Source organism: Erpetoichthys calabaricus, chromosome 9 (assembly GCF_900747795.2).
Source record: "Erpetoichthys calabaricus chromosome 9, fErpCal1.3, whole genome shotgun sequence".
NCBI classification, from domain to species: domain Eukaryota; kingdom Metazoa; phylum Chordata; class Cladistia; order Polypteriformes; family Polypteridae; genus Erpetoichthys; species Erpetoichthys calabaricus.
Window position 1 is genome coordinate 79,962,587 of NC_041402.2, and position 25,150 is coordinate 79,987,736.

Genomic DNA, 25,150 nt, shown 5'->3' on the forward strand with positions numbered 1-25,150 from the left:
CTCACGAAGCCCGGTGCTGCCATAAGACATCAGAAGAAACAACCCAGCCTTCCCTGCTGTTTCAAGTGTGGGAGGCTGGGCACATTGTCTCTACCCACCCCCAGCTGTGTAAACCCATAGACTGTAACAACATCAAGGGGGAAAGGTATTCTGCCGTCCCTAACCCTTTGTCCTTTCCTTATACCGGAGTGGTGTTAATAAACAGATTCTGCGTGACCACCGTGTTTGGTTCTGGGAGTAACATTTCAATTGTTGCTTGCCGATTCGTCCTACCACGACAATGGCTAAAAGGTATTATCAATCTAACCTGTATTCACAGGGAAACTCAATGGTACAGGTTCGATTCCTGTGTGATTAGTTATGAAGGTAATCTAAGGTAACTAATGATGGCTGTGTTGTCAGACCCTCTATATGTTGTCATTCTGGGGCATGACTGATCTAATAGTAAAAGCGTTATGAACAAAACCACTCCTGTAATTAAGTTGGCCTCGCCATGGACAGGGATGACTCAAACTTGGCTGTCCCCACACTGTGTACACAATCAGTGACTAGGTCACATATCACCATACAATGTGACATAACAGGAGAGCCCGAGCATGCCCCGGAACTGAACCACTCCACTTTGGCGATGCTAGGGTCGGATAATCCGCCTAGTGAGGTCAATGGAAACCCGTTGAACTCTGCATTTCCAATTCAGAGCCACTCTGGCCTCATTTAAAAGAGAACAGTAGAATGATGATTCCCTCAAGTTTGCAAGGAATGCAGTAGTTTCAGTTACATGGCCAATGCATGAACCTTCCCATGCTACAACTATGTTCAACAAAATGATTTACTGCATCAAGTAGCGGAACATGAGGGTGAGAGAAGGTCACTATTGCTAGTCCCACAAGCCTACCGGTGGCAGGTTTGTGAGCTAGCACACACTCGTCTCTTAAGCGCCCACTTGGGGACTGAAAAGACACTGGAATGAATTAAGCTTCAATTCCATTGGCCTGGAATAAACGAGAGGTCCATTGATTTTGCACTTCCTATCCAGAGAGTCAATTGTGACAGATTCCTAGGAAGGACCGTGATCATCTAGTTCCTCTTACCCTCATTGATATTTCCTTTGAATGAATCGATATCGATCTTGTAGGTCCATTTGAACCCTCGGCCAAGGACACAAATATATTTGAGTGTTTGTGGATTACACTACTCGTTTCCCAGAAACCATTCCCACTGTGCATGGCTACATCAAAAAATATCACATGGGAACTTGAAGCTGTCTTTTCGCATGTCGGGATCCCCAAAGAAGTCCTAACAGATCAAGGGGCTCCCTTTACCTTGGAGACATTCAGGGAGGTTGCCAAGTTACTGCGCATAAAACATCTCAAAACCTCTGTGTATCATCCGCAAATGGACGGACTGGTAGAGAGATTTAATAAGACCCTAAAAAAGATGTTACATAAAGTGGTTATTGAGGATGGGAAAACTAGGATCAGCTTCTGCTCCTTACTCTATTTGCCTATCCGGAACTCCACAGAATTTTCCCCTTTCAAACTATTATATGGTCGAAATCCCTGGGACATTTTGGACATCCTAAAAGTAGGTTGGGAGGAAGAGGCCCTTTCGTTCCCACGTAAATTCAAAAACGTCTCCTTAATTTCAGAGTTAATTTGACACCACATGAAAGACGGGAACTGGAAACTGGAAACAGTCATCCTGTCCAGAGTGAACAGCCAGGATGGACCAGTTTAAATGAGCATGACATTGTCATGGAACCAGGAATGTCCTTATTGACTTCCTGAAGCAAAAAGAGCTGAAGTTAAATTGGAGATCAAACATATACTAAACATGGTGATAACTGAAGAAAGCCATAGCCCATGGTCTAGCCCAATCGTATTGGTCTCCAAGCATGATGGGAGTTGGAGGCTCTGTAATGACTTCAATTAGGTATTTGAGTTTGATGCGTATCTGATGCCTGTAGTTGATGAACTCCTTGAGCGGCTGGGCAACTTTGGATATGAGAAAAGGGTACTGGCAAATTTATTTAATGGATTCAGAAAAGGAGAAGACCACGTTCACTACCCATAGTGGACACTGGCAGCACATGGTCCTTCTATTTGGCTTGCACGGGGCACCCACAACATTCGAGGGTCTGGTGGATCGATTGCTTTGACCCCACAGTGCCTACTATGCCGCCTACCTAGATGATGTGGTTATCTATTCCGGCACATAGGAGGATCATCTACTCCAGGTCAGAGAGCTCCTTGCAACACACGGTAAAGCTGAAAAAAATGTTTCTTCGGTTTATCAGAGGCCAAATATTTCGGCTACTTAGTGGGTGGAGGAACTGTCAGACCACAGTGTTTGAAAATTGATGCATTTATAAAATGGCCCCGTCTAGTAAACAAGAGGAAAGTCCAAGCCTTTCTCGGACTAGCGAGTTACGACCGCCGGTTTGTGCATCGGTTTTCTGAGAGAGTGACCCCCCTGTCAAATCTTACAAAGAAATGGGCTCTGTGTAATGGGACAATAAAGCAGATGCTGCCTTCAGTGACTTAAAACAGGGCCTTACTTTTGATATTAAAACTCCTGAATTTTCTTTGCCTTTTATTCTCCAGACCGACGCTTCAGACACAGGACTGGGTGCCGTTTTGAGCCAAAGTGTCGATGGTGCTGAACATCCTGTGATGTTTCTCAGCCAGAAACTGTTAAGACTGGGAAACCAGTTATGCAGTAGTGGAATGAGAAGCTCTCGCCATTAAATGGGCCCTGACTCAGCTAAGGTACTACCTGCTGAGTTCACCTTACTCACTGACCATACCGCTTTACAGTGGATGACTGGGCCTAAGGAGACAAACTCACATGTCACGCAGTGGATTTTAGACATGCTTATAGTTTCAAGGTCATTTATAGTTGGGGTTTTCTTCAATGCCGATGTCCTTTCTGGTGTCTGCAACCTCTTGGTTCAGGATTCTCGACCCAATGGATGTGGGCTGGGGGGGTCATGTCACACATGTGCGCTTAGGGCACAGCCAAATGGTCCAAAATGGGGCGTAAAAACATCAGAAAAAGGGTTGGTGATGAGCACTAATGCCTTTTCTCTTTCTTATTGGAGACCCACAAAGAGAAGGAGAGACCTCGTCACTTCCCTTCCTTTACAGATCACTCATTTCTGTCCCATCCTGATGACCTCATTTCCACTTTTTGCCACCTTAATATAAAAACAACTCATGTACCATTTTCATTTGTCTTTTGTTATTTTACAGATATAAAGACTTGTATAAGTCTGAAGTTACTTTTCCAAATAAACAAATCTTTGTTTTTGTCTGGTGTTAAATCATTTACAGTGCTTTGGTAGCTCATTTTTAACAGGACTCTCAGGGCCTTCTGACATCATCCATCCATGTACTTTACGTTCAATTTTTTTTTATCAAACTCTTGCATTCTCTCACACAAAATCCTCATTACAGTTATTTTTCCTCTTTTCTATAATTTAAATTATGCTATACTGATAAAATAGTTTTCTTCCCTTTCTTACCTTTTGAGAATGCCTTGCATATTTTCTTCAATGCATCTGCAATCAATTTGATTGTTCTGTGATTGTTTAGTTTAATGGTCAGAGATTATGCATCATAGCTATAGTGACCTAGTCTCAATTACCAGCTTAGTCACTGTATTGAGGGAGTTTGCATGTATCTGGTTTTTATGTTCACTTTTTCTGAGTATGCAGGATGCCTCCCACATTTCATTGCTGTGCATTGTAGGTTATTTGGTGAATTTTAATAGGCTCAGTATGAACAAGTGAAATTGGGGGTTTGTGAATGAGTGTGCCCTGAAATGGACTGCTTTGTGTTAAGGGTTGTTTTTTGCTTTGTGCACATACTGGATTAAGAAGGTTCAGAAAATGAACAAATATATAAATTAACCTGATATGTTCTAGTTTTCTTCCACACCCCCAAAAATGTGTGGGTTATGCTAATTGGCATTTTCCACAATAGCCCTGTATGAGCATGATTGTGGACGGGCTAACGCCCTGCTTTGTGCTACATATTACTGGGAGTCTAACCCTTATGATGCTGATATTGATTAAGCAGGTTTATAAATCTCATATTACAGTCATATCTAATGAGCAGAGGGATATCACATCATTAGTTCATTTATTTAAAAGAATTTGATATTTTTGGAACATTGTTTAGTTTTTTATAGAGTAAAAGGCATTAAAAGAAGTAAAATGAACATTTGACTGTCTTTGTTTTAGAGTGTCCCAGACTTCATTGTAAAATAATTTTAGCTACTTAACTACATAAATAACTCACTGTTTCCTCTTCAGTACCCAAGTATATTCACATCTCCATACCCTGAGGCTAAAACAGCTACTTCTCCTCCCCAGACATTATTGTATGGCTTCTATTTCCAAGTTGTGCTTTTCCATTAACTTCCTTTTAAAGGACAGTTTAGATGCCTGAGATCATTCAGACCTTAATTAACACAGATTATTACCCTGCCTTTTACACATGGTAATTAATCATACAAATTAGAGTTCATTAAACAATTTAGTGGCATGCCCTACTGACAGCTGCATTATCTTGTATGATTTTGTGATAAAAATGTTTGGGTCTAAAATTTCAGGCAATTATAAGAAAAAGTGACCAACACCATTCGGCAAGCCATATTGAACAACCCATTTTGTAAAGAAAATTTCTAACTAAATTAATCAGTAACATCATGTAAATTATCATACATTTCTTAAGAAGATTTATTTATATACAGTATAACATTTTGGACCTGTCCTAGACCTTTATTTTGCTTACACATGCAGTAAGACAGGATAGAGATAAACAGAGATAACTGTAAGCCAGTAGTATTTCAGACCAACAGTATACAGATCTATATTTATGTTATCCAGCTAGTGTATTCATCTTACTTTTCTTTACTATGTAGGCTTTTATGCTTACTTTAAGAGAATCAGAACATATTTATAATAGGATTATGTAGAATTAAATACTAATTGTGACAAAATAATAAACCTGAAAAGTAATCTTCATAAATATATAAAATAATGCTAATTTTGATTGTAACAATGAACAAATTAATATTCAGCTTTGTGAGACTAAGTCAGTCTTAAGAAATTATATTAGAAGTGAAGTTTGTGAGTATCCTGTGCAATATTGTTTTTTCAGAAATTAGAAGGACATTAAAGGATGGCTTAGGTTTACAGGAAGAATAAACAAATTCTGTGTATTTTGGATATTTGTTGTTGGCATGCCCATTTATTGACTGTATTTTCAGTTTGTGTTGTGCATACTTCTGCCAAGTAATCACAAATGTTGATTTTGCTATTTATAAATTTGCAATATGGAATATAACTATACTGGTAGTAAGAGGAGTCAGAGGTCATAGAAGATTATGTTTCTCTCTGGGCCAGATATTTTTTTTATTGTTAGTTCTTTTTAGCACAGAGAAAACACAAATCTTAATTATTCACTAAAGTGGATATATGATCTCTTTTAAGATATTTTCTGGATAACTGTAATTTAATCTTCTTTTTCTACATCTTAAACCCCTGTATGCACGAACCCTCCCAGTAAAATGCCCAAGGGTTGTAATAATACCCAGTTTAGTAAAAAAAAAGACAAAATGCTCATAGTAGGAGGTAGCCCATAAGTTTCTCAACCCCACTTTTCACAAATTTCAGCAACTGCTTTGGAGAAATTGATATAAAAAGTTTTAGAAGAGCTTTACAGCAGTGAAAGCACAATAATGTGCACTGTATCGAGGTGCTATTGAAAGAGTCTCACATTAACTAGGATGAAATGTGCCTTCTTCTGGATTTTTTAAGTACTTCATCCTTTTCCTCAACTGCCTAATGTAATGAGGGGTTGCTAGGAGCCAGAAACTATCCCAGCATGACTTCTGCTGTGAATGTGAATCCCAGTCTATTTCAGAGAACACACAATCACACTTACAGCCATACCCATGGAGACAGTTTAGAAAAGCAAACAGATCTGATTGTGTATTTAAGAATGTACTTTTGTGACATACTAAAGTAAAGGGACATACATTTAATTACGTTGGTTAAGTACTGTATGTTGAATAGTGATTTTTATATTTGTTGAATACTTTGCTTTTTATTTTCCATTGATAACCATTACAACCTTCTTTTAAAGATTTATTTTATACACATTAGGCCAGACACAATAACTTTTCTACAACTAGAAATTTCAATAAGCACATAGTAGGCCTATATAAATCTGGGTAATACCATAATTGGTATGTGCAATTATTAACTGAAAATTAATTCTGGACCCATACTAATTTGTTATGATGTAACATTTACAGAATTAGGATTAACAATATTTGTATGAACATTTTGTTTTTAAGGTCCTTGGGTTGTATATTGTATGAGATGGCTACTCTGACTCAAGCTTTTAAAGCACAGAGCTGGATAAAGCTGGTGCGCAAGATTGTTGAAGAACCTGCTCCTGTACTCCCTGGCTGTTTTTCCAGGGAACTCAATGATATACTACAAAGGTAGGAAGCAAACTAATTGTATTATGTAATAATTTTTTTGCCAGAAACTTATCTTTATTAAAAAAGAACAAAAAAAAACCACAGTTCTATGAAAAATAAAACTGAAAGGAAAAACATCAAATTAGAAAGAAATATGTATATGGATGAAATAATGAAGTACCAAAATTATTAAATTAGAATAAATATGCACTTAAATAATACAGATATACATGCAAATAATGGATAAATTAGAGTCCTTAATTATAGATTTGTATTTAATTCTGTCATGGTTATAATGATAATTCTGATGCTATGGTCAGATGGCCAGGAGCACAGAAAAAAAATTAAAAACTCCAGCTGACGAGATGCCAGAAAAAAAAAATCTGTAGGGTTCCCAAGGCCAAAAGACTGGTGGACTCCACTGGGCATTCTAATTCATATAAATATGCTTAAATAGATTCTGTAGTTTTTAAACTTCATCCTAGAAGATTCAAGTGTCCAGATTTATTCCAACATTACTGGCTGCTGCACAGTACTTTGATCACATGGTGGTGGCACAAAACCACCACCACAGAAAATCAGTAAAAAAAAACAGAGCAAAAAGCAGCTATATGATAACATTTTCTTTTATTGAATGTTGGATGAATGCTATAGCTCAACTCTTTAAAGACTTAAGATGTGGTGTATAAATTATCTTCAGCTTTAACAGTTTGAGTATTTTCAATTAAATATGGAAATCAAACAATAAAAAGCTGTAGGCAGTACTGAGTGGGAAATATTGTATCATTGGGAAAACTGAATGGTGCCTTAACAAAGTGACAGTATGGAATATAAAATCAGCAGTCATATAGTTTTCAGGTAAGAAAAAACAGAACAGAAATGTTGAATGTCTAAAATAAATATCAGATCACAATGTTTCAATATTTATGCAAATAGCATCATGAAAACATTAAGCTGCTCTAAGATGATGCGTGCATAAGGATAATTTAAACTTTCTAAACCTCCATGGTTACACCTCAAGTGAAAAACATAAAGACTAAAAAGAATATTAATGACAGTTGTCTTCTTTCTCACTCAGTACTATATGTCTCAAGCTAAAATTGCATCAATACTTGTATCACATATCTTTTCAAGAAACAAGATGCAGAATGAAACAGAGAAACCATAGACATAACATAGTTTTCTTTGAAAGAAATTCTGAAATACACAAACACACCTCAAAAACATATCACAAACCAGATATTTTAGGAATGAACAAACTTCCATATTTTGTGATTGAGGAAAAAAGAAAACAAATATGACAATAATCGTAACATAATTTAAGAAGAATCCTGATTCAGGTGCAAAAAATAGATACCAAAAAAGTGGCATAAATAGATTTCATTAAGGATTAAGGAAAAAAAAAATCTCTCCACAATAGTTGTGGTAGTAATAGTAGTAGTACTGTAAAATGTGCAGTACAAAGTACAATAAAATTCTTACAGTACTTCTACTTGCAGTACCATGCAACACTTTGCTACTCTATGGTGCCCTTATAAAAAACAATCAACTAAAATATATACCTTAATTTTATTTAATAGGAAATGAAATTGAAGCAAAAAACAACTGAAAAGAATTAAAAAAAAACTTTCACCATGATCACCATGACCAAAAATAACTTTTTAAATGTATACTGTTTTGATGCATTTAGTCTTGTTGACTGTTGTAGTGTCCAGACTCATTCTAAAATTTGAAATGTTTTGGTAGACATACTTCAAACATAAACAGAGACTGAAGAAGTTCCCTTATAATGGAAAAGTGCAAATATTAATTGAATCAAAATGAGCAACACAACATGGACTCTATAACTATAGACATATATTCTTCATTGTACCTAAAATATTGCAAAAAAAAGTTCCAGATAAAGTAAAGGAGTAATTAAACATAAACTGTATTCTGTATTATTTCCAGCATGAATTTTTTAAAAGGGAAGATCTATCTAATTTCTCTGATTTAATTATAATAAAAATAATAATAATAATACATTTTATTTATATAGCACCTTTCCCATGCTCAAGGCACTTCACAGAGTTTAAGATAGAACGGCAGGGTATACAGTATATATAGCATTGTACAAACCAGATAAATAAATAAAGAAGATTAAGACAGTAAATTCAGAGGAAAAAAAGCCTAACAGACAACATAATTGATGGTCTAGCACACACACACATAGGTTACATGAGCATCTTGACATAAAGGTAAACTGAGAGAAGGGTAATAAAGTCAAGTAGAGCTAAAAGCCTTCCTGAACAGATGAGTTTTGAGTTGTTTTTTAAAAGAATTCATGAAGTCAGCTGACCTGATTAATTTTGGTAGGTCATTCCAGAGTCTGGGCGCTATACAGCTGAGGGCCCTGTCACCCATGGAGTGTAGATTAGTGTGGGGCACAACAAGATTGCCAGAATCAGAGGACCTTAGTGGGCAGACAGGCACATAGTGATGGAGAAGGTCACTGATGTAGTTTGGTGCAAGGTTGTTTAAGGCTTTGTTGGTTATTAGTAGGATTTTATATTCGATTCTGTAAGACACAGGGAGCCTGTGAAGGCGGAGCAGGATGGGTGTGATGTGCTCGCTGCTGCTGGTTCATGTAAGGACTCTTGCTGCCGAGTTTTGAATAAGATGGAGCTGTGATATAAGATTAGAAGGGGCACCTGCCAGCAGCGAGTTACAATAATCGATGCGGGATGTGATAAATGCATGGACAAGTTTCCCAGCATTAGAAAAGGAGAGGAAGGAGCGAACACGAGATATGTTACGGAGGTGAAAGTAAGAAAGTTTTTTAATGTGGATTATGTGGGCGGAATAAGAAAGGGAGTAATCAAAAATGACACCAAAATTCTTTGCAGTAGAGGCAGGTCTGATGAGATCACCGCCAAGATGGACTGGGAAGGAGCTCATTTTATTAAGTTGCACTTTAGTCCCAATTTGCAGGAGGTCAGTTTTGTTGCAATTTAATATTAAAGAGTTCTGCTCCATCCAGGTATTAATTTCACTGAGGCAGGTTGTGAGCTGAGAAAGCTCTGATGAAGTTCCACTTTTAACATTGAAATAAAGTTGAGTATCGTCTGCATAAAAATGATAACCCAGTCCATAGCTACGAATAATATGGCCAAGGGGAAGCATATAAATACAGAAGAGAAGAGGGCCGAGGACAGAGCCCTGAGGAACTCCTTGTGTGACTGGTGCTGAGCTGGATCTGCTGTTGCCAAGACTAACAAACTCTTGCCTATCAGTCAGATAGGACTTGAACCACTGGAGGGCAGTGCCAGAGATACTCAGCATGTTCTCCATTCTGGACAGTAGAATGTCACGTCTCACAGTGTCAAATGCTGCACTGAGGTCTAATAGAATTAATATGCTGGTTTGTCCAGAGTCTGCTGCCATAAGCAAATCATTGCTTACCCGTAGCAGAGCAGTTTCACAGCTGTGATGTGCCCTGAAACCAGACTGAAAAGGTTCCATCAAATTATTAGAGGTTAGGTAATTGGTGAGTTGGGAGGCTACAACATGCTCAAGAACTGTCTAATCTCATCTGTCAACCTGTCCATCACCATTGCAAATAAGAAAGGGCTCATATGTATATACAGAGTATCATGATTAAACTATAATGAAGCTATGAGAAAGCCATGTTAAAATAATGAGTTTTTAGCAGTTTTTTAAAGTGTTCCACTGCATTAGCCTGGCGAATTTCTATCGGTAAGCTATTCCAGATTTTAGGTGCATAACAACAGAAGGCTGCCTCACCACTTCTTTTAAGTTTAGCTCTTAGAATAATAAGCAGACGCTCATTTTAATAATCCCCAGGGCACAGCCAATGAGCCAGTTTCCCCTGATGTCAGATTTGGGCTTGGGATGTCTGCACTTGGTTGAATCACCAGTGGTTACATCGCTAAGCCTGACAGTCAGATGTTAATCTATACCTAGCGAGTTTTATCTGCTTCGTGGTTGGATAGTTATCCTCAGCATGCTCTCCATAGTAAGTGCCCTGCCCTTATTCTGGCACCAGAATCTGTGTCTACTCCCTGCATGGCAATTATTGGTGGGCCACTTGAAAATCAGAAGGAATGTCTCTACATTATCCTTTGGATGCACTGATATAAGAACATCAGCAGGGCCCTGCACACCTTTCACTCATTGTGCGTCCACGGCTTCACTCTATGCTTCCAACTCGACCAGTTCTGTCTGTTGAGCTGCTTCTTGTAGGTTTATTTTGTTGGTCAGCCTGCTGACTATGCAACTTTCGTGACCAAGGAGCAGACTGAGGGCAACAAAAATGGAATGTTGCAGCATAAACTGGGCTACTCCTTTTAATAAACTCAGAAAAATAACAAAAAACAGTGCCCAGGATAGCATCAATGATAGATCTGTCCAGTGTTAGACTTTGGGTTCAAAAAAATGCCCTTTTGTAGGGGACTTGATTTAAAGTCTTTTTTGTTCTTTTGGTTAAATATTTAAAATTTGGTTATTTAAGACTGAAATGTATTATTAAACTGAATTTGTAATCAATTAGTGTATACTAATAGAAAAGTAGAACACAATAGTTGACAATGTAATTTACAGTACACTGTAGCAACAAATTGGCAGTTATGGCATAGACAATAAATGACAGAAATGAAAACTGATAAAGTTATGCAGGCAAAATCAATTGCAGCTACACATTTGTAAGGATAAAAGACAAGCAGATCAGGAACTCTCCGGAAGATCTAGCCTGCATGAATTTTGCTTAAAAAAATACACACACAAAAGATATTGTTAAAAATTATGCAGCTACAGTGAAGTAGATATCACATTAAAACATTTCTTAGTAATAGTGTCAGTGCTGAAGCTGAAAAAAACATTACAATAAGTCAAGAAACAGACAGAGTACAACCTGTGCTGAAAGGTATAATGGTGGAAAATGCAATTAAAAGTCTAGGATAATAAATGTATCAAATGAAAGAATTCGTAGATGACAGAAGAGATGGTCCATAGATGAAAGAAAGATGAGATTAAACTCTTCAGGTGGTGGAATGTTCACTGAGTAAATTATTGACACAATTCTCAAAAAAGGTATTAAAAAGATGGTATGATAAAAAGTATAAGAATCTTAAGTAATTAAAGAAATATTGAAAAACAGACATAGTGACCCTGTTATAGGGAAGATGCTAACATGCTAGAAAACATTATTATTTTATTGTAATTGTGATTATCTTACATGACTATTTTGCTAATTACTGTTGGTTTATAAATGCCAAACTCAATACAGCATCTATTTTATTAGAATTCTAAATGATTTTTCTAAGGGTTAGATTTTCCCTTTGGAAACATTTACATGTATTTGTTTTACTTGTTTATGCTTTGTTTTTATTTCACCATGCACTGAAGACATAAATGATGTGGGCAGTTACTGGGCATCCTTAAGTCCTTTATACAGATAAACTTGTGAATGCAGAGGTGTGCAACATTGTTATACTGACTTGCAGGAGCTAGCAAAAAGAAAATAAAAGAGATCAAGAAAATTGAAAGTCAAAGAATGAGCCAAAGGTCAAAAATGACAGATAAGGACATCTTTCATCAAAGCCAAAACATGCTCAAACATTCAGAGACAAAAAACAACAACAAGGGTTTGAAAAATCTGGAAGGACTAAATAATTAACTTTTAGTTTATTCAGTATATCCATCAAGCTTAAATACTGCAGAAATGCCTGGATTGACCTTAAAATTGTCACTAAAACAATGATATGAACAAACATACCCTAGGGAATTCTGAGAAACATCTCCATGGAGACAGCAGAAACAGTTATCTAACATGGCAGAGCTCAAATGGGAAACAAAATAACTTTGCAATAAAACAGGGTTAAATAATTATTTTTTTCTAAATGGGTTCTAGACAAAATTAAACCCCAGATTTGAATTTCTTGAGTCTAAAAACCCAATAATTCATGTAAAGATTGTTAGGAACTGAACAAAAAAATTACGCAACTTGGAGATCATAACAATCGTGGCTTCCATATATATATATACTGTGAATGTAAGATGTTTAAGAGACATTGGCGGTTCTCCAAATGTGTAAAATAGGCAGGCAGCCAACTACGTGGGAGGCTGGGGAATGCAGGATGCAACCCTGCCTCACACGGCGACCGAGCTGCAGGCTATGGACGTATATATGTACGTAAGTAGGATTCAGTTATGACCTGTACTCGTAGAATTTCGAAATAAAACCTGCTTAACTTTTGTAAGTAAGCTGTAAGGAATGAGCCTGCCAAATTTCAGCCTTCTACCTACACGGGAAGTTGGAGAATTAGTGATGAGTGAGTCAGTGAGTGGGGGCTTTGCCTTTTATTAGTACAGATACCCTACAAAGGCGGAGCCATGATTCCGGTTGGACTTGATACTGTTGATACACTGTGGGAATTAGTAGTAATTGACAGTGGAGACAGAGAGGTAAAGCTCAGTTCCCTTAACCCACCTGAGATCTGTGAATTCTCATTGTCCACCTCACTCATATTTTTGCTTCCTCTTTCGCTCTCGACTGGAGCCGATGCTGCAGTGTGAGGTCCAAGTAGATCCATTCCTTCGCCAGTCTCTTCCAAATAAGTCTCTGGCAGGCCGTATTGTAAACTTAAGACTGGATTAGGCTTTGATGAAGCTTTAGTTGCCTTTTCTTTATCTTTCTGAACCTTTGATCTTCTGCTCATGATTTAATGTACATATACGTAATTAAAACCTCTCAGGTTGATTAAATACAGGATACCTCAAAAAAGGCAAAATAACATTGCTGTCATTAGAGTTCCATCCTAGACATCCATTTCTCACAATGGATGAGACCAACAGTTCTTCGATGTGTTCATTTAGCTCTTTATGAAGAGCTTCATTTGCCAAACAATTTACTCTTACCACCAATTTTAAATATGTACTCCTTTAAACCATTGTCCGCTATATTGTTTATAGCAAAATACCCGCGCTTCGCAGCGGAGAAGTAGTGTGTTAAAGAGGTTATGAAAAAGAAAAGGAAACATTTTATAAATAACGTAACATGATTGTCAATGTAATTGTGTTGTCATTGTTATGAGTGTTGCTGTCATATATATATATATATCTATAATAATAAAAGGCAAAGCCCTCACTGACTGACTGACTGACTCACTCACTCACTGACTGACTGACTCATCACTAATTCTCCAACTTCCCGTGTAGGTGGAAGGCTGAAATTTGGCAGGCTCATTTCTTACAGCTTACTTACAAAAGTTAGGCAGGTTTCATTTCAAAATTCAAAGCGTAATGGTCATAACTGGAACATATTTTTTGTCCATACACTGTAATGGAGGAGGCGGAGTCACGTATCGCGTCATCACGCCTCCTACGTAATCACGTGAACTAAAAACAAGGAAGAGATTTACAGCACGAGTCACACGCGGGAACGAAGGTAAATGACGTTAAGTTTTGACTGTCTTTTAATACTGTGTAAGCATACATATTAACACATGTGCAATTAAACGTGTGCATTTACGGGGTGATTTCTCAGGCTTAAAAGCTCACCTTTTATCAAACGCGGGAACAAAGGTAACTGACGTTGTTCACTGTCTTTTAATACTGTGTAACCATACATATTAACACATGTGCAATTAAACGTGTGCATTTACGGGGTGATTTCTCAGGCTTAAAAGCTCGCCTTTTACTAAAAAGGTAAATGCAAAACTATTTTCAATCAGTTTATTGAAACACTCCCGTTAACGATTGCCATAACATATTCGCGAGATAAAAGAACGAAGTAGGGGGAAATGGAGGAAGAGCCGCAAACAGCGAACAGCAAAAAATTAATTAAACAATTGAGAACGGAGCGAGTGAAGCATACAAGCATGTTCATAAGGGAAACAAAGCACGGTGTAAAACGTAAGTTTAAATTAAGTTTATAGACATGCTCCCGCTGCGGATTGCAATAACATATTCGCGAGATAAAAGTTTAATGAGAAGACACGAGGTATAAACGAACCACACGCCGTGGCGCAACGTTAGGGGCAACAATTTCAACCATTCTATGATCTGCTTCTCGCAACTGAAAGATGGCACATGGCGGATGTTAGCCGACTTGCTGACCGCAACGTTAGGGGCTTCAACTATGGCGCTGACGCCACATCTCAGTGCCAACACTTTGCAGACTGTACTTAAAAGACACGCCCTCCTCACTGGACAGTTAAAAAGACCAATCAAACTAACGATGACATCAAGTATTACCCAATCAAAAGTAGGAAAGGAGGCATCTTCATAAAATGCGTGTGGGATGATTTGCATGACACGCTGCTTTAAAAAAAAAAATGATAAAAAAAATACGGGATAAATCCCGTCCAGTATTGATTGAAAACGGGACGCGCAATTTAATTCTCAAACGCGGCACGATTCCGTATTTTAAAGGACGGGTGGCAACCCTACAGTGCCAGGTAACCACCCATACAATCAGATTGTGATTCAGACTAGGAATGCAATGAATGTAATTACCCCGATCTACATACAAGGCGAAAGTCTTGCAACATTCAAAGATGATGGTTTGGGATAATTAGTACTTATTAAGTACACCATGGAACATAAAAGAGCTTATGAAGCCTTGAACCGAAAAAAGCAAGATCTCAGAGATCGTAAAAAAAAAAAAGGAGGTAATGTCGTTTTACTCGCTGTAGATTTTAGTCAAACATTACCAGTTATTCCACGAGGGAGACCAGCAGATGAACTCAACGCGTGTTTAAAATCCATGCTTCTCCCACGGTCGGTTATATGTCGCGTGTTCTCGGGTAGGTACACCAAAAAATTTATACATTTAAGCATGTAATGGGCAAACAAAAAATGAGGTATACCCGAAGGCACTGCAGTAGTACTCAATGTAACTTTACTTCTTAAATGTTAATGTTTTACTGTTTAATAATTTATACGCTTCTTATATATTGTTCAAATTCTTTTATCAAAATACCAGTGACAGCGCAATGCACGATAACATGGAGTGAATACACCATACGCATCTGCCCACGGCCGCCCTGGTGTGCGCAGATAGGAGTTGATTCTAAAATAAAATAAACATAAAAAGAGTAATACAATCATCACCCATAAAGCGGATAGCAGACGTGATGTATTATATATGTACCAGATTTCAAGTCAATAGGTGAAATGGTTTGCAAGCTACATGTGATTTAAAATCCTGGACAGACCAACGAAAAGCCACGGTAGCAAATTATAGAAGAAGATTTTACTGTTTAATAATTTATATTTATATGAAATGTGCTTCTTATATATTACTTCATCATATGATAATGATGTTAATGTTGTTTATATTGATTTCTATGTTATTGTAAGTGCATCTATGTGTATATATGTATGTATGTATGTATGTGTATATATATATATATATACTAGCAAAATACCCACGCTTCGCAGCGGAGAAGTAGTGTGTTAAAGAGGTTATGAAAAAGTAAAGGAAACATTTTAAAAATAACGTAACATGATTGTCAATGTAATTGTGTTGTCATTGTTATGAGTGTTGCTGTCATATATATATACATATACACATATACACACACATATACACACATATACAGATATATTATATATACATATACACATATATTTTTTATATATATATTTTATATATATATATATATATATATATATATACACATACATACATACATATACACACATAGATGCACTTACAATAACATAGAAATCAATATAAACAACATTAACATCATTATCATATGAGAATATGAAGTAATATATAAGAAGCACATTTCATATAAATATAAATTATTAAACAGTAAAATCTTCTTCAATAATTTGCTACCGTGGCTTTTCGTTGGTCTGTCCAGGATTTTAAATCACATGTAGCTTGCAAACCGTTTCACGTATTGACTTGAAATGTGGTACACATATAATACGTCACGTCTGCTATCCGCTTTATGGGTGATGAATGTATTACTCTTTTTATGTTTATTTTATTTTAGAATCAACTCCTATCTGCGCACACCAGGGCGGCCGTGGGCAGATGCGTATGGTGTATTCAGTCGATGTTATCGTGCATTGCGCTGTCACTGGTATTTTCATAAAAGAATTTGAACAATATATAAGAAGCGTATAAATTATTAAACAGTAAAACATTAACATTTAAGAAGTAAAGTTACATTGAGTACTACTGCAGTGCCTTCGGGTATACCTAATTTTTTCTTTGCCCATTACATGCTTAAATGTATACATGTTTTGGTGTACCTACCCGAGAACACGCGACATATAACCGACCGTGGGAGAAGCATGGATTTTAAACACGCGTTGAGTTCATCTGCTGGTCTCCCTCTTGGAATAACTGGTAATGTTTGAGTAAAATGTACAGCGAGTAAAACGACATTACCTCCTTTTTTTTTTTTACGATCTCTGAGATCTTGCTTTTTTCGGTTCAAGGCTTCATAAGCTCTTTTATGTTCAATGTTGTACTTAATAAGTACTAATTATCCCAAACCATCATCTTTGAATGTTGCAAGACTTTCGCCTTGTATGTAGATCGGGGTAATTACATTCATTGCATTCCTAGTCTGAATCACAATCTGATTGTATGGGTGGTTACCTGGCACTGTAGGGTTGCCACCCGTCCTTTAAAATACGGAATCGTGCCGCGTTTGAGAATGAAATTGCGCGTCCCGTTTTGAATCAATACTGGACGGGATTTATCCCGTATTTTTTTTATAATTTTTTTTTTTAAAGCAGCGTGTCATGCAAATCATCCCACACGCATTTTATGAAGATGCCTCCTTTCCTACTTTTGATTGGGTAATACTTGATGTCATCGTTAGTTTGATTGGTGTTTTTAACTGTCCAGTGAGGAGGGCGTGTCTTTTAAGTACAGTCTGCAAAGTGTTGGCACTGACATGTTGCGTCAGCGGCATAGTTGAAGCCCCTAACGTTGCGGTCAGCAAGTCGGCTAACATCCGCCATGTGCCGTCTTTCAGTTGCGAGAAGCAGATCATAGAATGGTTGAAACTGTTGCCCCTAACATTGCGCCACGGCGTGTGCTTCGTTTATACCTCGTGTCTTCTCATTAAACTTTTATCTCGCGAATATGTTATTGCAATCCGCAGCGGGAGCGTTTCTATTAACTTAATTTAAAGTTACGTTTTACACCGTGCTTTGTTTCCCTTATGAACATGTTTATATGCTTAACTCGCTCCGTTCTCAATTGTTTAATTAATTTTTTGCTCTTCGCTGTTTGCGGCTGTTCCTCCATTTCCCCGTACTTCGTTCTTTTATCTCGCGAATATCTTTTTGCAATCCTTAACAGGAGCGTTTCAATAAACTGATTGAAAATAGTTTTGCATTTACCTTTTTAGTAAAAGGCGAGCTTTTAAGCCTGAGAAATCACCCCGTAAATGCACACGTTTAATTGGACATGTGTTAATATTTATGGTTACACAGTATTAAAAGACAGTGAACAACGTCAGTTACCTTTGTTCCCGCGTTTGATAAAAGGTGAGCTTTTAAGCCTGAGAAATCACCCCGTAAATGCACACGTTTAATTGCACATGTGTTAATATGTATGCTCACACAGTATTAAAAGACAGTGAAAAATTAACGTAATTTACCTTCGTTCCCGCGTGTGACTCGTGCTGTAAATGTCTTCCTTGTTTTTAGTTCACGTGATTACGTAGGAGGCGTGATGACGCGATACGTGACTCCGCCTCCTCCATTACAGTGTATGGACAAAAAATATGTTCCAGTTATGACCATTACGCTTTGAATTTCGAAATGAAACCTGCCTAACTTTTGTAAGTAAGCTGTAAGGAATGAGCCTGCCAAATTTCAGCCTTCCACCTACACGGGAAGTTGGAGAATTAGTGATGAGTGAGTCAGTGAGTGAGTCAGTCAGTGAGGGCTTTGCCTTTTATTATTATAGATATATATATATAAAAAATATATGTGTATATGTATATATAATATATCTGTATATGTGTGTATATGTGTGTGTATATGTGTATATGTATATATATATGACAGCAACACTCATAACAATGACAACACAATTACATTGACAATCATGTTACGTTATTTTTAAAATGTTTCCTTTACTTTTTCATAACCTCTTTAACACACTACTTCTCCGCTGCGAAGCGCGGGTATTTTGCTAGTATATATATATATATATATATATATATATATATATATATATATATATATATATATATATATATACACACACACAGACACACATAAACATATATATACATATACATATATACATATATATAAATCTTGCCTCAAATCAATGGCAACCTTTTGTAGGTCTATGAACTTAATTTATGCGTCACTCGCTCGCTTCTTATTGTTACGCTGCCTTCTCAATTGTGTAATGAATGTTTTCTTCAGCGCTCTTTGGGGCTCTTCCTTGTTTTCTACGTACTGCGTTCACAGTCAGTTCACGTGATTATGTGGGAGGCGTGATGACGCAATACGCAACTCCGCCTCCCACGGCCATCGAGCTGCACTCTATTACAGTATATGGACAAAAAAGAGGTTCCAGTTATGACCATTACGCGTAGAATTTTGAAATGGAATGTGCCTAACTTTTGTAAGTAAGCTGTAAGGAATGAGCCTGCCAAATTTCAGCCTTCCACCTACACGGGAAGTTGGAGAATTAGTGATGAGTGAGTCAGTCAGTGAGTGAGTGAGTGAGTCAGTGAGGGCTTTGCCTTTTATTAGTATAGATATATATATACAGGTAAAATTCCGTTATAACGAACTGCCAGGGACCTAAAAATATTTCATTGTAATGAAGATTTCGTTGTAATGAGATTCTGTATTTGTTGCTATAGTGCTTTCTTTAACTTGCGTCCAGGTGTTTGCAATCATTTCAATAGCTTCTTTCGCGTTAATTTTAATCTTCTCCTGTCTACAAGTTATGCCGATGAGAATTTTACTCAGCATTTCCTTGCGATAATACACTTTCAGGGTGCGAATGATGCCCAAATCCATTGGCTGAAGCACTTCTGTGCAATTGAGTGGGAGGAATTCAACATGAACATTATCTAAATGCAGAAGCATGTTGTGGGCAGCACAGTTATCAATCAGAAGCCAAATCATCCTTTTCTTCTTCTTCATATTGTGAGGTTTCTGAACTGTTTTGGGATCCTCCCACCAAAAACCCCCACACCCTACCCCCCCGGGAACGTCAAGCTGAAGTGCGTCCTGAAGCGCAATGGCCACGTCTGTGGAAGATTGTCTATTGCCGGGGCCGGGCAACAGCAGGCTCACAGCAGTGCAGTGAGGCGCCACAGAAGCCAAACCATAAAAGAATGTGATCGCGCTGTAAGTCCCTGTCTTACACCCCAAAACACAAGGCTGAGTCTCAGTACATTAGGAAACCAACTTCATTCAGATTGAAACAGGAACAGCATGGTTATTTATTGTAGCGGGATCTACCACTATCCTATACACAGACACAGCAGTCAGACAGGGTTGTGACTAGGTTAGTGGCCAAGTAATCCTGTTCCCTGCATTTACAATGTTCCTTGCATCACCCATTGAGATCTTTTCTGTTTGCTTTGGTGAAGAGCCACAGCAGAGCTGTGAGCCTGCTGTAGCTCCGGCGACAGATACACAGTCTTCCACAGATGTGGGATTGTACTTTGGGATGCCCTTTGGCGTGTTGTCCAGTTGGGGAAGTCCCAAGAGAGTTTAGAAACCTCACATTTTCTTGAATGAGTGCTGCATTAATAGGAATGTTTGAACGAGTATCACTGAACCACATAAAAACAGCTTTTTCGGCATCTTCAAATGCAGCAGTTCGCATACGTTCGCAACCCAAGATTTTTCTTCTTTGTTGACAGTGTCAATGACGAAATTCCGAATTCACTGGCAACGTCTTTTTTCTTTTTGCCACAATCGAGAGCTGCAAAAATGTAAAGTTTTTTTTTCTAATATGAACTATTATTGTTTTTTCGTGTCTGTCATTTCTATAGCAGGGTGACAATGAATTAAATTCCAATGGATGTTTTTCAAATGTTAATGAGCAGTAAGCAAAAGGTATCACTGAAAACCACCGAAAAAAAAAAAACCCAGCAAAAAACAGTACGAGGAAAGTTTGAAGAAAGCCATTTTTTTACAATGTTTCTGTTTGGGGATCATTGTACACAACTGAGCTGTGACCACAGAACTAACTGCTCTGTGGACGATTCATTCAGACATTTCAAGGTCACTTAATTGTAATGAAAGTATCTGCTGAATGTACTTCGTAGTAATGAGATTTCTATAGATTCGTGTCATATGGGGAAGCTGTTGGCACCATAAAAATACTTCGTTGTAATGAAAATTTTGTTGTAAAGATATTCGTTGTAATGGAATTTTACCTGTATATATATGCTGTATATATACAGTATATATATATATATATATATATATATATATATATATATATGTATATATATATATATATATTAGGGATGCACCGATACCACTTTTTTGTAAAACGAGTACGAGTACTTGCATTTCAGTACTCGCCGATACCGAGTACTTGCCGATACCGAGTACTTGCCGATACCGAGTACTTAATAAAAACATGATTTAAATTTACAAGTAACAGCTTTAGTCATATAATTTAACAAAAAAAACAAGAAACTCTCGTTTATCCACTGGTAGGTTAGGCTAATTAGTGACACGGGGCTAACACTGCTTCTCCAAATATCCGTGGTGAAACTAAATGCAGAGGAGGCTTGCAGTAGGCTGTGGATATGTTTTTTCACGGAGTCGTGTAGTTTAGGCAGCTCCGTGTCAGTCATGTAGCGGTGGCTTGGGACATCATATCTGGGCTCCAGAAGATGGAGGAGACGCAGGAATCCCACATTTTCTACCTCAGAGAGTGGCTGGTCACTCAATGCAATGTACTCGATAATTGCCTGTGTTATTTTCACAGCACGTGGATTGTCTCTGGACATTTTCTCTCGTCTTGCAAGAGTTTGCTGCAGCGTGGGTTGTGTTGGTTTAGAAGCGTGGGTAAACTCTTTGTACTCGTTGTCGTGTTGGGATTTTAGGTGTTTTATTAAATTACTTGTGTTAAATGCGCTACCTTTTGAGCCTCCTCTGGACAATTTCGCTGAGCACAATTTGCAGTCTGCCTTTGTTTTGTCGTCTTCATTCACTTTGAAATACAGTAGTTCCACACGGCTGACATGTCTCGCCTCGCCTTCTCCCCGCTCTGAGCTGCAGCCGGGGCCTGGGGGCGGGCACTCGGCGCCTGTGATTAACCCCTTACACGCCGCTCAAACATAGACATTTCTCAGACCGTGGTATCGGTCCCCGGTATCGGGGGACTTTTAACGAGTACGAGTACTTTAGAAAATGTGGTATCGAGGCCGATACCAGATACCCGTTTCGGTATCGGTGCATCCCTAATATATATATATATATATATACTTTATATATATATATCCATCCATCCATCCATTCTCCAACCCGCTGAATCCGAACACAGGGTCACAGGTTCTGCCGGAGCCAATCCCAGCCAACACAGGACACAAGGCAGGAACCAATCCTGGGCAAGGTGCCAACCCACCGCAGGACTATATATATATATATATATATATATATATATATATATATATATATATACTAGCAAAATACTCGCGCTTCGCAGCGGAGAAGTAGTGTGTTAAAGAGGTTATGTAAACATATATATACATAAACATATATACATATATACATATATATATACATATACACATCCACATATATATACATATATCAACATATATATACACATACATATACACACATACATACATACACACATATATATATATATATATATATATATATATATATATATATATATATATACACATACAGACACATATATATACATATACATATTTGTATATCTACATGTATATACACATATATACATATATATACATATACATATTTGTATATCTACATATATATACACATATATACATATATACACATATACATATTTGTATATCTACATATATATACACATATATACATATTTGTATATCTACATATATACACATATATACATATATATACATATACATATACATATTTGTATATCTACATATATATACACATATATACATATATATACATATACATATTTGTATATCTACATATATATACACATATATACATATATATACATATACATATTTGTATATCTACATATATATACACATATATACATATACATATTTGTATATCTACATACATACACATATATCTATCTATCTATATATATATACATACATATATATATATATATATATATATATATATATATATATATATAGCTGATTACCCAGTGGATTCACTCACTGAGTGCAAGAAAAAAAAATAAAATGTATGTATAAAATAAGTTTAATTGCCAAATTTATTTTTCCACAAATAAAGAGCACTTACAATAACATAGAAATCAATATAAACAACATTAACATCATTATCATATGAGAATATGAAGTAATATATAAGAAGCACATTGCATATAAATATAAATTATTAAACAGTAAAATGTTCTTCTATAATACGCTACTGTGGCTATTCGTTTGTCTGTCCAGGATTTTAAATCAGCTGTAGCTCGCAAACCGTTTCACCTATTGACTTGAAATTTGGTACACATATACTACGTCACGTCTACTATTCGCTTTCCCACACATATGAACATATATATATATATATATATATATACACATACATATACACACACATACACATATATACATATACATACATAGTGCGTTGCAACACGGGCTGTGATTGTTACATGGGAAGGAGACGACAAATCACAGCTTCCCGCTTTCTAATCGGGCTTGTGATTGCTGCTTTGACGGATGCCCAGATCCCACAGTATTTCCCCTTAGGAGAGGCGTTAGGCAAGTGTAATTGAATAGCGGTGCTGCAAGTTATTACTCTTTTTATCTTTATTTTATTTTATTGTAGAATCAACTCACAGCTGCGCGCACCAGTGCGTGCGTGGCGAATGCGTACGGCTGACGTTTTCATTGTCTACCACCTTCGCTAATCATTCTTGAGGCAGATTGAAGACTTAAGTGCCAGCTTAACTGAAAAATTAAAGAAAACATACTAAGTTTTAAAAAAAATCAGTTTTAACGGGAAAAGATGCCGACGAAAGAAGAGAAGCAGCGGGACGCTAGGGTGAAGAGCTGCTCATTAAGCAGCAAGCGCATCAACCTCTGAGCAAACGAATGGTAAACGTACAGAGAAAGAGGATAAATACTATGAATGGTCATGTCAAGTGTATTCACTCCACGTTATCGTGCAGTGCGCTGTTACTGGTATTTTGATTAAAGAATCTGAATAACATATAAGAAGCGTATAAATTATTAAACAGTAAAACATTAACATTTAAGAAGTAAACATACATTGAGTACTACTGTAGTGCTTTCGGGTATAGTACATTTTTTGTTTGCCCATTACATGCATAAATGTATACATTTTTTGGTGTACCTACCCAAGAACACGCGACATGACCCGGCAGTTAAAAATTTATCGCTCCAGCAATTTTAACTCTGTTACAAAGTCATCTAATATGGTATTGCAAACGGCAGCGGGAGCGTTTCTATAAGCTCAATTTAAACTTACTGTTTACACCGTGCTTTGAAGATGCATAGTATGCGACACGTGTTTCGCCGTAATTGTGGGCTCATCAGGAGTACACAGTCACTGCACTCCCTTACGGGAATCGATCCTCGGACGTAGAGGCGAAGCCGCTAATGTTGTGCCACGGCGTGTGGTTCGTTCATTTGACAGCATGTAGATCGGGGTAATTACATTGCAGGCATTCGTAGTCTGATTCACAATCTGATTGTATGGGTGGTTACCTACCAGGTAACGCTTGTGGTTGGTGAGCAAGTCGGCTAACTTCTGCCACGGTGCCCTCTTTCAGTTGGGAGAAGCAGATCATACAATGGTTGAAATAGTTTAATATATATAGCAAAATCACCGCTCTTCACAGGGGCGAATATGGTATTGCAAACGGCAGCGTTTCTATAAACTTAATTTAAAGTTACGGTTTATACCGTGCTTTGTTTCATATTCTTTTCCTACCTTATCAATTGTGTAATGTGTTTTTTGAACAGGTTTGATTCATGGAAGTGATCACTCCTGCTGCGTTCAGTCACTTCACGTGAGCCGCTCTCTTGTGTGATGTTGCGATGTCCACGGGTTTATTTAATGTTAGCTAAGACCCGGCAGTTAAAAGTTTCTCGCTACAGCAATTTTAACTCTGTTACAAAGTGATGCAAACTCTCGTTTATACCTCGTGTCTTCTCATTAAACTTGTATCTCGCGAATATGGCATTGCAAACGGCAGCGGGAGCATTTCTATAAAGTTAATTTAAGGTTACGGTTTACACCGTGCTTTTTTATACCTCGTGTCTTCTCATTAAACTTGTATCTCGCGAATATGGTATTGCAAACGGCAGCGGGAGCGTTTCTATAAAGTTAATTTAGACTTACGGTTTACACCGTGCTTTTTTATACCTCGTGTCTTATGAAGATGCTTGTATGCGTCACTCACTCGCTTCTTATTGTTTCGCTGCCTTGTCAATTGTGTAATGAATGTTTTCTTCAGCGC

General features: G+C 37.3%; 1 protein-coding gene across 1 annotated transcript in view; it reads left to right on the forward strand.

Moving 5' to 3' along the window:
- The window catches only part of LOC114657565 (serine/threonine-protein kinase Nek11-like), a 327,143-nt gene that overhangs the window by 101,097 nt on the left and 200,896 nt on the right, over window positions 1-25,150 (forward strand). Inside the window, exon 7 of the mRNA XM_028809452.2 lies at window positions 6,367-6,516. Coding sequence (XP_028665285.2) covers window positions 6,367-6,516 — 150 coding nt within the window. The remainder of the gene's footprint in view (window positions 1-6,366; window positions 6,517-25,150) is intronic.